The sequence below is a fragment of the Mixophyes fleayi genome, chromosome 3, assembly GCF_038048845.1.
Source record: "Mixophyes fleayi isolate aMixFle1 chromosome 3, aMixFle1.hap1, whole genome shotgun sequence".
NCBI classification, from domain to species: Eukaryota; Metazoa; Chordata; class Amphibia; order Anura; family Limnodynastidae; genus Mixophyes; species Mixophyes fleayi.
Window position 1 is genome coordinate 270724203 of NC_134404.1, and position 17154 is coordinate 270741356.

The 17154-nt window shown below is 40.4% G+C and overlaps 1 protein-coding gene across 1 annotated transcript in view; it reads right to left on the reverse strand.

The window, feature by feature from the left end:
• The window catches only part of ESR1 (estrogen receptor 1), a 196660-nt gene that overhangs the window by 85980 nt on the left and 93526 nt on the right, over nt 1-17154 (reverse strand). The window contains exon 3 of the mRNA XM_075203583.1: nt 7794-7910. Within this exon, the coding sequence (XP_075059684.1) occupies nt 7794-7910 (117 nt within the window). The remainder of the gene's footprint in view (nt 1-7793; nt 7911-17154) is intronic.

Sequence of the window (17154 nt, forward strand, 5' to 3'; positions counted from 1 at the left end):
TAGTAAACCTTCAACAGGTCTGCATTACACTGCACATACGGCTGCTCCTCCATCCTCTCCATCATATACATGTTGGAGTTTCAGCGTGTCAAAACCTCTTGTTTTTGATAATGACAGTGCATTTTGAATATTTTTCAATTTGCCCCACAACACTGAATGTACTTTATCTATGATACGCATCTATCTTTGTTGACTGCGTAGTGTGGTGGCCCCGCTACACAAATTGGTACCGAGGCCACAATATAATTAAAAAACCCTCCACGGGTCAGAATTCCACCAAAAAAGGGTATGGACTGCGTAGTGTGGTGGCCACGGTACACAATTTGGTACCGAGGCCACAATATAATTAAAAAAACCCTCCACGGGTCAGAATTCCACCAAAAAAGGGTATGGACTGCGTAGTGTGGTGGCCACGGTACACAATTTGGTACCGAGGCCACAATATAATTAAAAAAAACCTCCACGGGTCAGAATTCCACCAAAAAAGGGTATGGACTGCGTAGTGTGGTGGGCCCGGAACACAAGTTTTTACAGCGCCAACAATATGATTAAAAAATTGGGCATCAACTGTCACCGTTGTTTAATATCTGATACACCGAAATATGGACTGCACAGTGGAGTGGCCCCGGTAGTAAATTTGGTGCCGGGGCCACAATACCTCCTCCAACTTCCAAGTCTAGTGTTTATAAAGACAGACAGCGTCGAAGTGTTATTTGTTGACTTTCTTAACCCTTAAATTGTCCCTGTTGCAAATATTCGTGCAATGGATAGTTACTTTTTCATTGAAAGACTCAAGCTTTCAAGTGTAGTGTTTATAAAATATAAACAACAATACAGTAGTTCTAGAGCACGACAATACCTCTTGTTTTAAATTATGACAGGGCATTTTACTTTTGGTTTAATTTATTGAATTTGTTGCAATTTGGTTTTACTTTTTGAACATGGCAAACGACTGTTGATTGGTCATATAATGCAAAAAAAAAAGTTCCAAGATGGAATTGTCCTTGGGCTCTTCCACCCACCCTTATGTTGTTGAAATAGGACATGCACACTTTAACAAACCAATCATTGGGTCCCCACACCAAAAAAGCTACTCATCTCTCCCTGTACAGACTAAACAGGCTCTACTGAGGCAAGATGTCGTCCTCATCCTCAACCGCTGATTCCTCTCCCCCTACAGTGTGTACTTCCTCCTCATCACACATTATCAATTCGTCCCCGCTGGACTCCACAATCACAGGTCCCTCTGTACTATCGGGAGGGCAGTGCTGTACTTCATTGAGGAATTGATTATTCATTTTTATAAACATCATTTTTTCAACGTTCTGAGGAAGCAACCTCCTTCGCCGCTCACTGACCAGGTTCCCCGCTGCACTAAAAACTCTTTCCGAGTACACACTGGAGGGGGGACAACTCAGGTAAAATAGAGCCAGTTTGTACAGGGGCTTCCAAACTACCTTTTTTTCCTGCCAGTAACAATATGGACTGTCTGACATGTCTACTTGGATGGTGTCAGCAAAGTTATCCTCCACCATTTTTTCAATTGTGACAGCATCCAATGCAGCGAGAGTAGACATGTCTGCAATGGTTGGCAGGTCCTTCAGTCTGGACCAGATGTTATCAGCATCCCCGCCAGCGCCTCTTTTAGGAAAACTGAGCTTTTTCCTCGCAGCCATAGATGTGGAAGAAAATGAGGGTGGAGCTGTTGGCATGTCACGGTCCTCTTCCGAGGACAATCTCCTGACCAGCAGGTCTTTGCACCGCAGTAGACTTGTGTCCGCCGGAAACAGAGACACAACATACGCTTTAAACCGAGGACCAAGCACGGTGGCTAGAATGTATTCCTCTGACTTTAAAAGAGTGACCACCCTCTGATCCTGGCAAAGTGTACGAAGGGCTACATCCACAAGAGCTACATGCCTGGTGTAATCGCAATGGCTTACCAGCTCCTCCCTCACTTTCTCCAGCTGCTTCTGCAACAGCCTGATCAGGGGAATCACCTGACTCAAGCTGGCAGTGTCGGAACTGACTTCTCGTGTGGCAAGTTCAAATGGCTGCAGAACCTTGCACAACACGGAAATCAGTCTCCACTGCGCTTGACTCAGGCGCATCCCCACTCCTTTGCCTATGTCGTAGGTGGCTGTGTAGGCCTGAATGGCCTTTTGCTGCTCCTCCATCCTCTGCAGCATATAGAGGGTGGAGTTCCAGCGCGTCACAACCTCTTGTTTGAGGTGATGGCAGGGCAGGTTCATGGTTTTTTGATGTGCCTCTAGTCTGCGGTAGGCACTGGCTGAATGCCGAAAGTGTCCAGCAATTTTGCGCGCCACCGCAAGCATCTTCTGCACACCCCTGTCACTCTTGAGGTAATGCTGCACCACCAAATTAATGGTGTGGGCAAAACATGGGACGTGCTGGAAATTGCCCATATTTAATGCCCGCACAATGTTACTGGCATTGTCTGACACCACAAATCCCCATGAGAGTCTAAGTGGGGTAAGCCACTGGGAGATAATTTCCCTCAGTTTCTCTAATATGTTGTCAGCGTTGTGCCTTTTATTAAAGCCTGTAATACACAATGTTGCCTGCCTTTGCACAAGCAGCCATTTTGAAGATGCTGCTACTGATGCAGCAGTTGCTGCGGAAGGGGATGCATCTACCCAGTGGGCTGTCACAGTCATATAGTCCTTCGTTTGCCCAGAACCACTTGTCCACATGTCCGTGGTTAAGGGGACAGTGGGTACAACCGCATTTTTCAGAGCACTGAAGACACTTGATCGTACTTCTCTGTACATCTTTGGTATCGCCTGCCTAGTGAAGTGGAATCTCGAGGGGATTTGGTACCGGGGACACAATACCTCCATCAACCCTCTAAATCCCACTCCACTGATGGCGGACACCGGGCGTACGTCTAACACCAACATTGCAGTTACAGCCGCAGTTATACGCTTTGCAATAGGGTGACTACTATCGTATTTTGTGGTCATGGCAAACGACTGTTGGACGGTCAATTGTTTTGTGAAAGACTTAGCGGTCTTACGACTTCCCCTCTGGGAGGATGACCGACTAACAGCAGCAACAGCAGCAGTGGCAGTAGTAGGCGTACCGCTGCAGGATTCCTCGGATGAATCCCGTATTGAGGAGGACTCAGTCTGGCAGCTGACTTGGGCTGCAGGACTGAATCTGATGGAGATCGTGGAGGAAGTTGACGAGGAGGGTGTTGCTGGTGTGTATCCAACTGGACCACGGGATTTAGGTGTCCCTGTACCGATGACGGTCCTAGCCCCAGTTCCTGAACTAACCACTGAACTATGAAGGTTATTCAGGTGACGTATAAGGGAGGATGTCCCTAGGTGGGCAAGATCCTTACCCCTGCTTATTTGAGCTTTACATAAGCTACATATGGCCATACATTGGTTGTCTGGATTTGGATAAAAATAACTCCAGACCGAAGAGGTGCATTTTTTGGTCTTCTGACCAGGCATGACGATGGGCTTTTTCATCCCATGGACATCAGCTGTTTCCCCCCCTGGTGCCTCATTTACAATAAACACATCACCATCCTCATCATCAAGTTCCTCCACAGCGCCAGCTACATCATCAATAGCCTCCTCCCGAGCCACAGTGATGGGAAGGTCAGGCTTCGCAACCACCAACACCCTTGGACTCGCCTTGGGGATTTGTGATAATTTCTCTTTAGAAGGCAGAGTTGTTTGCTGTTTTGTTGTTGCTGACAGCATAACTCTCTTTAATTTTTTGTAGGGGGGGGAAGGAGGAGGAGGAGGGCTAAGATCCGTGGGTGAAGCTGAACCACTAGTCATGAACACGGGCCAGGGCCTAAGCCGTTCCTTGCCACTCCGTGTCGTAAATGGCATATTGGCAACTTTACTTTTCTCCGCAGATGATTTTAAGTTTCTCTTTTTGCTACTTTTACTTAACTTGGGCTTTTTGGATTTTACATGCCCTGTACTAGGAGATTGGGCATCGGGCTTGGAAGACGACGTTGATGGCATTTCATCGTCTATGTCATGACTAGTGGCAGCAGCTTCAGCATTAGGAGGAAGTGGGTCTTGATCTTTCCCTACTTTATCCTCCAAATTTTTGGTCTCCATTATATGTAGCACAAGATACTGCAGAATGTGTGAACTTGGTAATATTGCAGTACCAATGGACTTATACTGCTGGATTGGTTTTGCAAATTTGGTTATAATTTTTTTTTTTTTTTATAACTTTTTTTTTATGTTTTAAAAACTTGGGAATAATGGGGAAATAACTATGCCCTTAGAAGCACAGAGCACAGGACACAGCACCACTGGACTGAACAGGACACAGCACAGGACCCAGCAGCACCACTAAACTGAGCAGGACAGAGCACAGGACACAGCACCACTGGACTGATACTGCAGAATGTGTGAACTTTGTAATATTGCAGTACCACTGGACTTTTACTGCTGAATGTGTGAACTTGGTAATATTGCAGTACCAATGGGCTTATACTGCAGGATTGGTTGTGCAAATTTTGTTGTAATTAATTAAAAAAAAAAATTATTATTATTTTGTATTTTTTTTTTATAACTTTTTTTTATTTTTTAAAACACTTGGAAATAATGGGGAAATAACTATGCCCTTAGAAGCACAGAGCACAGGACACAGCACCACTGAACTGTCACTGAACAGGACACAGCACAGGACCCAGCAGCACCACTGAACTCAGAAGGACAGAGCACAGGACACAGCACCACTGGACTGAACAGGACACAGCACAGGACCCAGCAGCACCACTGAACTCAGAAGGACAGAGCACAGGACACAGCACCACTGGACTGAAGTGAACAGGACACAGCACAGGACCCACCAGCACCACTGAACTCAGAAGGACAGAGCACAGGACACAGCACCACTGGACTGAGCACAGCACAGCACAGAACTGAACAGTACGAGATCTACCAGGACAGAGGACCACCTAACCTAACACACCCTCCCTCTACCCTGATCAATGCCCGAGTGAAGATGGCGGCGACTAGCGGGGAATTTATAGGATCCGAGTATCGCGAGATCCGACAACGGGATTATGAGTCAGAGCCTCGGTTTCACATTTGATTTTGGCGCCAATACCCAGATCTGTCTCGGATCTGACTCGGATCGGCAACGTTCGGGTGGGCTCGGATTTCAGAAATCCGAGTGCGCTCATCTCTTGACAAAACCACGTTAAAAAAGGGCGCTTACGTCGGGAAGTAACGCTCTTCCCCTGAGGAGGCCTGGGCTATGGCCCAAATGCATGACAAGAACTTTTTTAACACCTTAAGTAGCTTGATTTGACTAGAATGCATAAGTGTCATGCACGGGTTAACTTGTATTTCATATGTGTCCAGATTGAGCATTCATATGGCCTGCTTTGGTTATATTACACTCTACTGGGTATATTTACTAAACTGTAGGCTTGAAAAAGTGGAGATGTTGTGTATAGCAACCAATCAGATTGTAATTATCATTTATTTAGCGCATTCTACACAATGATAACTAGAATCTGGTTAGTTGCTATATCATCTCCACTTTTTCAAATCCTCAGTTTAGTAAATATACCCTCTGGTTTTCTACACTAAGCGTATACTGAATCAGCTGTATTTTGCAAACCTATTTGCCATTTAAAAGATAAATATTTTGATTTTGGCAATGGCTTCACAGATGAAGTATTCTCTCCATTAATATACAATTGGTTTTCAAATTATGCAGTGTTTTTAGAGTATTGAAACACTTATGTAGAGTTTTTCTGTGCTAGTAACTCTGCCAGTTTAGCTCTCACCATGCAGCCAAGAGTATTGTGATTTTACTAACTTGAAGATTAAAAACCTAGAGTAGTAGACCTGGAAGTCTATGTGGCCTGCAGCAGCACCTATTATAGGTAACAGCTATTGGTAGGTATGTTTATTTCACTCATCAAAATTAAACTTTACAATTGTGTAGTATTTTAATATTTTTCATACTGAGAATATTACAAATGAAGAACCGTGGTTTCCAACTAGCGTGTTACAATACCATGTTTAATGTGCCACAAAAGCCTATATGCCATATTGGAAATATCTTCAAATAAGATAAAAGTAAGCTATACGGATATGGAAACAATGTTGTAACTATAATTTAAAATAATTAACTATGGTTAGCTTTCACTTTACACATTATAGAGCTCAATTAGAGGTAGATGTAAATGTGTTAAGAACTTGTGTAGAGAAAAGATGACCATAATAAAAGTATATTTATGTCCATATGTTGTGTTGGACACTTTTTGAGATGGATCCAGCTCAAAAACAGTAGCATTTGCGTCCCACTATAGTGTAAAGATGGCGTAGAGAAAGCATAGAGATGCTGTGCAGTTGTGGCTTGACAATGTTATTAGTAACTAGCAATTAAGTAATGCTAATAGATGGCTGTGATTTCATATAATATTGTTGTGTCGCTAATGATGTAAGTATGATTAGTTGAGGGGGTCAATACACAATTAGTCAATTTAAAGCAGCTAATTAGTGCTGCTGGTCATTATCATTGTCTATTGTTGTAGCAATTCTGTAGCACCCACTAGATATATGCCTCCTAAATGCATATTGTGTATTTGTCCATATGTAATGTGGCAATGCTTGCCTATTATTGCCCTTTCCAGGTATAACAAGATACAAGTCAACAATCCGTAAAAGTCTACATGCGAACATATGTGTACGCATTTCCGATGTTCATATGCTGTACTTATGCAAGAAAAACAGACATGCGTCCACCCAGGCACTGCACATGATCAAAAGGAGACCCTATATTTTATTGAGAGAAGAATAGAAGACAGGGAGGTGAGAACATCCTACCCAAATTTTGCTATTGGAGATATACTGTTCCACCTTTGTTCCACCACTGCATCCAATTCTAAATAGGTAGTGAATAAGTAATTTTACCTACATCAATCCCATTTGCTGTCTGGGAGCTGCAGCAGCATTAACTGAAACAATTCCACACTGAGTTCCCACCTACACAGAAATCATCTCCAATTTTCTGCCAAAGGAGCCAAATAGTTTCCAAAATTATGTGCTTAAATCGACTACTTTCAAATACTGCAAGGACAGATAACAAGCTGGCAATGTAAAATGTCAGGTTTTTATTTATGCCATATAGGGGGGAATTCAATTGGCCGCGCTACGAGTAAAAGTAATGCGGTCTGCGCATTATTACCGTTATTATGTAAATAATGCGCATTATTACACTTATTGCCGTAGTTTCAACTCCGGCTTTTAGCTGCAAACAGAAAGCCGGGTTAAAACTACCGTAATAACGGTAATAGTTTTAACGCCGCGGAAATTCTGGGGGAATAATGTTTAAAGAGAGTCAGAATGGTTATATTTTTTGGCCACATGTAAAGGTTCATTCTCTGAGTATAGAAACTTATTCCTATCTGGTAAAAGAGTTACACATTTTCACTTCTGTCTGTTTCATCTGACAAATGGAAAAAAAAAATAATGTATACAGTATTCTCCAAAAATTAATGTATCCATTGCATTTGTATTTCAAATGTAATTTTGTAAGACACTTATTTTGTATGTCACGTTTTAGAGACACTTTAAAGGACAAATTACTGCGTGCATACATTTGTTTTATGTAAACATTTCAAATGAGTGCTCCGAGAGCATGCTGGTTGTAAACACTTATCAACAAACTCAGATGTGTTCTAGATTAGATTGTACATAAGTTCCTTTGATTAGAACAAAGTGAGATATATTTTACGTTCAGCAGTTCCATCTCTCAATACACTCAGTACATACCCCCTTTCATCATTCCCACTTCATAGCATTTGCGAAGTCGACAGGCTTGACAGCTCTTTCTCCTGTTCTTGTCGATGGTGCACTGATTGGTTGCGGGGCACATGTAGTCATTATGGCCTGTCAAGAAAAAGAGGGTCTTTGAGAAAATCCACTGGAAGTGAAATGGGTTGTACTGATAACCTTTACAACACTTTTTGTAGAGAACTGTTGGGAGAAAGACTGAAAGCAAATGCTTTATCTAAACCTACACTCACACATTAAAAAATAAAACAACAATTATCAATTCACTTTGGTTTAATATATAATTTCATGTTTACAGATAGCATATAAGTAAAATCACTTTTAACAACTCCATAACTGTTAACTGTGATATGAAATATGTTATATGTATTTTAATTGATTGCATATTGATGCAAATATCTCCCTGACATATTTTTAATATATATCTTAAGTAATTGTTTTGTGTATTTGCTGTACTGTTTTTTTATGTACAGTTTTTTTAATTTTTCTGTGTATTGACAAAAGTACAGGTAAACTCTGAAGAGGTAAATTTATCAAGCTGCGGTTTTCCGGCGGCTTTCAAAAATGGAGATGTTGCCTATAGCAACCAATCAGATTCTAGCTACCATTTTGTAAAATGTACTAATCAAATGCTAAATAGAATCTGATTGGTTGCCATAGGCAACATCTCTACTTTTCAAACCTTCCAGAAAATCAGATTCATAAATTTACCCCAGAAATGTCTATTGTAGTCACATTAAACACAAAAGGGGTAGATGCAAGACAAGGGGTAGGGTTGTTTGCTTTGTGTTTTCCTATAATAACCTGTCACCAAAACAGTGAAGAGGTATGGAAAGTCATAATCATACTTGCCAACACTGGCATCAATCTGTCCGGGAGGTGGATCCGTCATGGGGGCATGGTCACAAGATATGCATCATTAGGCCCCGCCACATGTCAAACGCTATCATATTTGGCCTCTCACATCAGGGGTCAGGGTCAGAATGCCGTGTTTAGCCCTGCCCCCACCCACTTCACCATAACTGAAATCATTTTTACATTTACAGTTTTTTAAAAGATAGTATGGTTTCTTTCACATATATTTATATGACAGCTATGAGATGGCAACCTGTACCCACATTTAGTGAAGGCTCTGAATCTACATATTGTCACATTCTGAGGAATCCATGTTGCTCACAGACTATGAAATGTGTCACTGTGCTAAATTGCACAGAAAGCAGTATTTGCAAAAGCTAATTGAACCAATCTGCTATCAGGCTTGTGCTGAGTTACCTGCCAGCTTCATATGTGTACTGTGATATTACAGAAATGAGAATTCCCCAGCACATCCTTTGCCAGCATCATGTGTGTAGGCCAATATTAGTAAAAAGAAAGTATTCCCCAGCACATCCATTACATGTTTATAGTTTCTGTCTATTACTACTATTAAACATCTGTATTCTCTCCTTTTAATCAAATAGTATAATGAGATGTCATACAATATTTTTTCCATGATTGTTACAAATGGAAGAGTTGTGTGACAGCAATCATACGATGGCTTTCTTGGTTAGAATGGCTTTTTAGTTATACTCCAAACAAAATTGCTTAAAATTAGAGATGACAGAAAATCCAATGTGCGATATTCCGCATTTAATCATGAATTGTCACACCTTTCACTGCTGGAAATTATCCTTAAGTATTTTCAGTCCTAGCTCATTGCGATGCACAGAAGGAAATAAATTAATTTGTAAAACAAATATATTTTTTTACCTTGCCTACTGTGACAGAGAAGAGTGAGTTATGTAAACTGCCAATGTGGGTTCCTGACTGTTTTTGAGAAATTACATGAGCTAACACAGTTCAGTTTGCTTGTGTATTGTGGGATGTGAGGTTTGAGCTAATGGCCCACCAGCATCTAAATTGTTTGCCCCATGTTTATTTATTAATAATGGAATTGCGCTATATGAAAACAGGAGAGCAGCACTTAGATACAATTTTGCCTGTGTTAACATACAATGCATGCTGTGCACACAGGTAGGGCAATCAAAGTAGTTGTTTTCCTATCTGTGATCAGCAACAAAACTGTGAATCCATGAACATACACATATGTAAACACATGTTTGCATGTTACAAATGACCCCCCCCACCCCACTTTGTAACATAATAACAAAGTATAATGGTAATGAATGAAAAGAGGAATAGCCATGATAAGCCTTGGTAGCCGATTCCCACTGCTAAATATTTATGAATATATTCTCTCGTTAAGCCTTATGGGGAAATTGCTGGTACTAGATAATGTTGTCCTGTAAAAAGAAAATAACTAATAAAACCAGATAGGTCTGGCAATGCATCAATGACAGACAATGTTCACTCTAAGCTGAGCAATTTGGGAAAGAAAAAAATAATAATAGTTTCCAGCACAAAGGACTGCATTAAGAAATCTTCTTTTCAGAGCAAAGCCGGCAATGAATTTTTCCTAAAAGGTTAATTACAAGCTGTCTAGTAAAGCTCTCTGGAGCTCTGTTGAAGAAGGCTGGATGGTTGAGTCCTCCTGCACTGTGAGCCATTCTTGGCATCAGGTAAGTTTCATGGCAGGAAATCCCTATTTGCTGCAGGACAGGTTTATAATAAGAGGGAATGTAAAAAGTAGTGTCTGCGCTAAAACTATTATCAAAAAAGTACTATCCAAATAACTGATGAAATTAGAAGTCGCATTCCCAATTAAATAAAACATATAGCAACATTTATTAATCCATAAAAAGAACATATAAAAATACAATAAAAAACAAATAACAGCAATAAAATAATAACAGGCTAATATCATGTATATACAATAATTCCAGATAAAAAGAGAACATATATAATCAATAACCAGAAAATCAAATGTTTTCATTGATCAGCAAATAGAGTCCGTGACACCTGCAAAAAATGTTTCTCCTCATCGATCTACAACTGTGACTAGCCGGCTACTGGTTGTTATAGTGACTTCTAACCATCTATACATTTTTACATACGTACCGGTATTCATCATCTAGGGGAAATCTTTTTTGCAAGTGTCACAAACTCTATTTGCTAATCAATAAGAACATTTGATTTATTGGTTATTGATTATATATGCTCTCTTTTTATCTGGAATTATTGGATATATATGCTATTAGCCTGTTATTATTTTATTGTTATTTAACAATTTTTTATTGTATGTTTATATGTCCTATTTGTGTATTAATAAATGTTGTTATAGGTTTTATTTATTTGGAAATGCGACTTCTAATTTCATCAGTTATTTGGATAGTACGTTTTTGATAATACGTTGGGTATTTCCACTACCCATTGTGACTGCAGCTTTATATCCTATATTCTTTAATAACTTAATATAACCTTGAGCGCCACCAGGGTTTGAGTTTCGTGTTGTGACCTTGTGGACATGCCTGTTTTTGGGTTGGTTCTATAGCCACACTCCTACTCATATATATATTTTTTTATAATAAGAGGGATTGCCCGAAAGTGGAAAAACCCTTCAAATGGGTTGTATCATGCAGTAGTAAATTACATAAATATTCATAGAACTTTGAGAACCTTTTACAATTATACGCATTCCTATCTTAGTTTGAGCTTCATCTAGTTCCTATTAATAAATAAAGTGAATTTGATTAAAAACACAAAACATATTACTTTTGTGTCTTTTTACATTGATCTAAAATTCTGAAATAAAACATTTCCTAAAGTTACTAGATCCGCAAGTGCTTTTGTGACATTACAGGGCGAGTCTCATAGTGCATTACATTGACTGGGTCACTTAGATACCTGCATATTTTTTCTTATAAAATGTTCCCAATAAGCTGCTGAGCCGAGTCTCACCCCCCGAGGCTAAAATTTTCCAGCCAGCCCCTGGATGCATGCCCCCATCATCATCATCATCATCTATTTATATAGTGCCACTAATTCTGCAGCGCTGCCCAGAGAACTCATTCACATCAGTCCCTGCCCCATTGGAACTTACAATCTAGATCCACTAACATACACAGACACACAGACCGAGAGAGACTAAGGGCAATTTAATAGCAGCCAATTAACCTATCAGTATGTTTTTGGAGTGTGGGAGGAAACCGGAGCACCCGGAGGAAACCCACGCAAACACGGGGAGAACATACAAACTCCACACAGATAAGGTCATGGTCGGGAATTGAACTCATGACCCCAGTGCTGTGAGGCAGAAGTGCTAACCACTGAGCCACCATGCTTCCCCCCATTCTGAATTGTTGGAGCACATGTATGCAGATGTGTCACATTTTTGTAATTATGGTATGTCAATAGGAATGTATATGTTGACAAAAGTACACATGTCACTTCAAAGTCCTGCCTAGTATTACAATCGGACCATCCCCTAAATTAACTACAACTAATGCTTAATCTCCGCAGAGTATATGAAAATAGGTGAGGACATTTTTATGGATTCTGTACTTCTTGAAGTTCATTGTAATATCTCTTTCCAATAAACAATCTTGTTTTTGTAATTGTATGAAGATTCAGGCACATTATTGTGGCTACCCAGCATTTAGCATGGCGTGCCGACATCCAACCGGCTCTCCTCATTCAAAATGGGCAATAGTAATGATCCCTGCTGTAGGCACCTTAATGGCATGCTAACAAACTTTGTACATGTACAACAAGGAAAAATATCGAAACATAGGTGCATAATTTTTAAAAATAAATGTGCTCTATGCCCCTGGATTTTTCTGCATTTATAAGTAGCCCATAAAATGGGATTGTGGATCATGCACATATTTATATATACTTTTATTTGGGTGACAAAATGCAGAGTGAGAAAATTTTCCAACAATGCTCAATATGTGAAAAAACACAACATTTTGCGTTGTGAGATAAGATATTTAAATGGCCATTAATGGGTAGCTTTAGGTAGCATATATGTCAAGGCATTTCCAATTCTACAAGTCTTTTTAGCCACACAAAAAACACATCACATTGAAGGTATGTTTGATATCAGTACTTTTTCTGAAATTCTTCATAGCTAGCTGGCAGTGCTTGGCTCAATTCTTAACATGGGCTCAATGTACATGGAATCCCAGTATTTGTGTGGCTGTACTCTGGGTACTTTAGACCAGTAGGTTAATTGGCTTGTAATTAAAATTAGCACATGGGGTGGCAGCCTTGCACTTTTTTCAAATAATTCACAATTGTTTCTAAACATAAGTTGAAATTAACAATAGTACTTGGTCTCCACTATTCTTTATCTGTTAATAATACCTTTGTTTCTGAATTTAATACTGTATACCCTTTTAAATCAGAAAATGAAAAGCAATGGCTCTAACAAAATTGTTGACATTCTAGACTTTGGTAAAAAAATCCAAAAATAATATTATATATATTGGGCGCTAAAAAATACCCAATTAAATTATGTCTAAATATAAATAAATTCAATATAGCAATGTAGGCCACTAAATGCGGCTGTATTGAAGGGAAGTGTCAATCCCTATTTGAAAATAAATCACAGGAAAAACTAGACAGCGTAGAAAGGTGATCTACAGAGCGTATAAAATATGGGTATGTGAATACAAACATAAAATACCTGATGAGAGTTAAAAACATTAAATAAGGGAACCAATGTCAATAATATTTGGTAGCCCAGGCTTTGGTCAAAATAACTGCTTCCTATAGTGCTTTGTGAAATGTGTTTTGGTTCATTGACCTGCTGGAAGACCCATGACCTTCAAAGGAGACCCAGTTTTCTGACACTGGATGCATCATAGCGCTCCAACATGGTTTCGTAATCTCTAGATTTCATGCATATGTTTAAGGCATCAGATGCAGCACAACAATCCTAAAACATCATTGAACTTCCTCCATGTTTGACTGTAGGGAAGGAGTTCTTTTCTTTGAAAGTTTTTTTTTTTTTTGGCTAATTTGGTCTCAAGTGTCCACAGGACATTCTCCCAAAAGGAATTTGGCTTGTTCAGTTGTGTTTTGTCAAACTCTGGTCAAGCTTTCTTATGTCTTTGGGCCCTCCTGAGTCTCCTACCATATTTCTTACTGAGTCTCCTACCCTTTCATTAATTGGAGACAGATGGTGTAAGTTGAAACTGTAGTACTGTGAGAAGATGCCTGGAGGAGGAGTTACCTGAGCGGCAGAAGGCAGGTAAGTCTCCTTCTTTTCTTCTAGAGTCCCCGACGGTGGTGACAGCAAATCAGAAGCAATTGGCTGCCAGCCAGTCAGTGGCCGGGAGGGTGAGCCAGTCCATGCTCACCTCTGGCTATTTACATTTTTGTACTACAGTGAACCAATCGGGCCTCACCGCATCATCATTCTGCATCCACACAACATATATAGTTATGCAGCTGTCCCGTGCAGTGTGGTCTATCGGAGAGAGGCAAGCAGAGAAGAGATCCAGAGCGAAGACGTCGGACAGAAGAAGACAGAAGAAGAAAGATGCTAGGTTTAAGCCAGAAGTCAGCGGACCCAGTAAGACAGACAGCAGCAGTGTGGTGAGGAGACCAGTAGAGCCTGTTAGAAGTAGGTAAGGCCTTCAGGCGAACGTCTCCTAGGCCCAAACCTGCAATCTTTCCTACATCCTTTGTGTTCACTGTTGGCACAAGGCCCTTGAAATCTTTTGGTAACTAGGCCCATGCAGCAGCAGTGGGCATAAGGTTTTGGATATTAAGTGTGCTTAGGTTAATGGCATTTTTCTTACTTTGGGCACATTTGTTAATTTCAAGCTTAGCTTGTGGCATCATTTAGTTTCAGGCTTAGCCTGTGGCAGAATTTAATTTCAGGCTTAGCCTGTGGTCCCATGTAACTTTCAAGAATAGCCTATGAGCATAGTTAGGTGTCCAGTCTGTCCCTTTGGTACCATATTTAAGAGGTCATTGTGTGGTGATCTCTTTATTGTATTGTATTGTATTCTTGTGTGGTATTTTTCTTTCCAGGATCCAGAAGTCAGGCTGGTGCTAAATCTGACAAATCCATTAAAAGTGCTCAAATGTTTGTGGCCCTGTCAGGCGCCATCTCCGCACTGACACTGGGTGCAGGAGACGGACGCCTGCACGTTCTCGGCAGCCACGTCCTGTTGCCTAGCAGCAGGACGCTATTTCTGCTTTCCTGTCTGCAGCCAGCATGTCTTACCGCCAAAATCTCCCTAACCCTATCAGGAGGCTCCTTAGGGTATATAAAGCAGCCTCTGACACATGTTTAGTGCCAGAGTATTTGGTCTTCAGCCTTGCTCCAGCGTTTGTTCCTGTGTTGCTGCTATTTGGATTCTGACCCGGCTTGTTCCTGACTTCTCCTTTGGTTCCTGATTCTGGCTTTAAATGATATTTGGTACTGACCCGGCTTCCTGACCATTCTCCTGCTTCCATCCTGCATCCTGGTGGGCTGTCACCGCTGCCTCAATTGTTACCTCGCCAGCTGACTGATACTGAGGGCCGCGACCTGCATGTCCCTTGAAGCAAAGTCCATACCTCCTTGTGGGGGTTCCTGGTGAAAACCAGGGACGTGTTAGACTCCGCGCCTCAGTACTCAGTAGCGCCAACTGCTGGCGGGTATCATCAATTCCACCTAGTAATTCTGACAGGCCCACTTTAATGCATTTGTCATGTATTCAGCATGACTCAATTCCACACATGACAAATGCATTAAAAGCACTTTAAAACTGTTCATGCATTATTTTATGAAGATTTTCTGCTTTCAGCCTTGCGTATATATTCATTTAACAAATTGTTATACATGAACATATATGTTAGATAATTGTCCAAATGGTTGCCAATATAGAATAAGCAAAACACAACATGTTAGCTATGTTTGCAATAATTTCACTAGTCATTCCCTTGTTTTTATCCACCAATCCTAAATGCACTCATACTCAAGCTTCTTTACTTAGTCTTAGTCTGCCTCACAGTGCTGGAGTCATGAGTTCAATTTCCGTCCATGGCCTTATCTGTGTGGAGTTTATATGTTCTCCCTGTGTTTGCATGGGTTTCCTCTGGGTGCTCCGCTTTCCTCCCACACTCCAAAAGCATACTAGTAGGTTAATTGGCTGCTATCAAAATTGACCCTAGTCTGTGTGTGTTAGTGAATTTAGACTGCAAGCTCCAATGGGGCAGGGACTGATGTGAGAGAGTTCTCTGTACAGCGCTGCGGAATCAGTGGCGCTATATAAATAAATTATGATGATGATGATGATGATGAAGCATGCGCTCTGAAGTAGTCTGTATGAGGGAAAAGCAGTGAAGTAGAGAAGGAGATATTGGATATCAAAAATAGTCCCTGAATAGCTCTCCAAGGACAATGTTGTGAGTCACAGAAGTTACACAAAAGCACCACTATCTTCCAGTCAACCAATTATATACCAACAGATTCCTTGTCACATCTTGTCACGCATAACAGTGAGCACAGATGGCTCAGCTAGCACTTCAATGTATCTACACCTGAAGGATTGTGCATCTGGTTGAAAGAGGAGATGTAGTGAAAGTGGACATACATGTAGGTGACTGCTGGGAACAGAGTGTCTGGCTGAGCACAAAGTGCCTGGCCGGGTGCATGGCATCCTGCTGGCCACAAAGCATCCTTCTGGGCACATCTCAGGGAGTATAGCTTACTACAGCACCTGACATCTTGCATCTTATTGAACATATTTATTGTCATATTACATTGCTTGGTATCATCTCATTTAGCATACATGCACGTATTACATGTTACTGGGCATAATAATTGTTATATTACATCTTGCTGTACATATTATTTATTATATTACATCTTATTACATCTGAGTAGTATTTATTTTTGTGATGTACTGTGCATTGTGCTTTGCGTTGCACACACAATTTGCTGTATCACGCATGCTAAGTGTTCACTTTTTCACAGTACTGTGCTCTATATTATGCACAATATAATAAATGTATTGTTTTCCATTGGACCACACAATTATGTTTTTTTTTTTATATACCATGCTAGTTATGTTAGGTCAGTATACTGTGTAGTGCTTGTATGCATCTTTTGAAATGGGTATTTGTGCATACAGAAACATGTAACTCTCATATGCCCCATGTATTGCTTAGCCAGGAGAGCTCCATCATATTATGTATATGCTAGTTTAAACCCCTCCCCATCCAATAAACATCACAGGAAGAAATACATTATGTAAATTCTTTCTTATTTAATAAAACGATTACCAAATATAACATATTGAAATACAAGGCCACTTGACACTGCTCATTTTTTGGCAATGTTATAATGGCTTTACAGCTATGGGTTTTCCGACCATCTGACTATATTAGCTCTAGATATGTTCCCAGACATTTACTTTAAATAATTATATAAAAAGAACAAAATGCAAGACCTATTTTTACA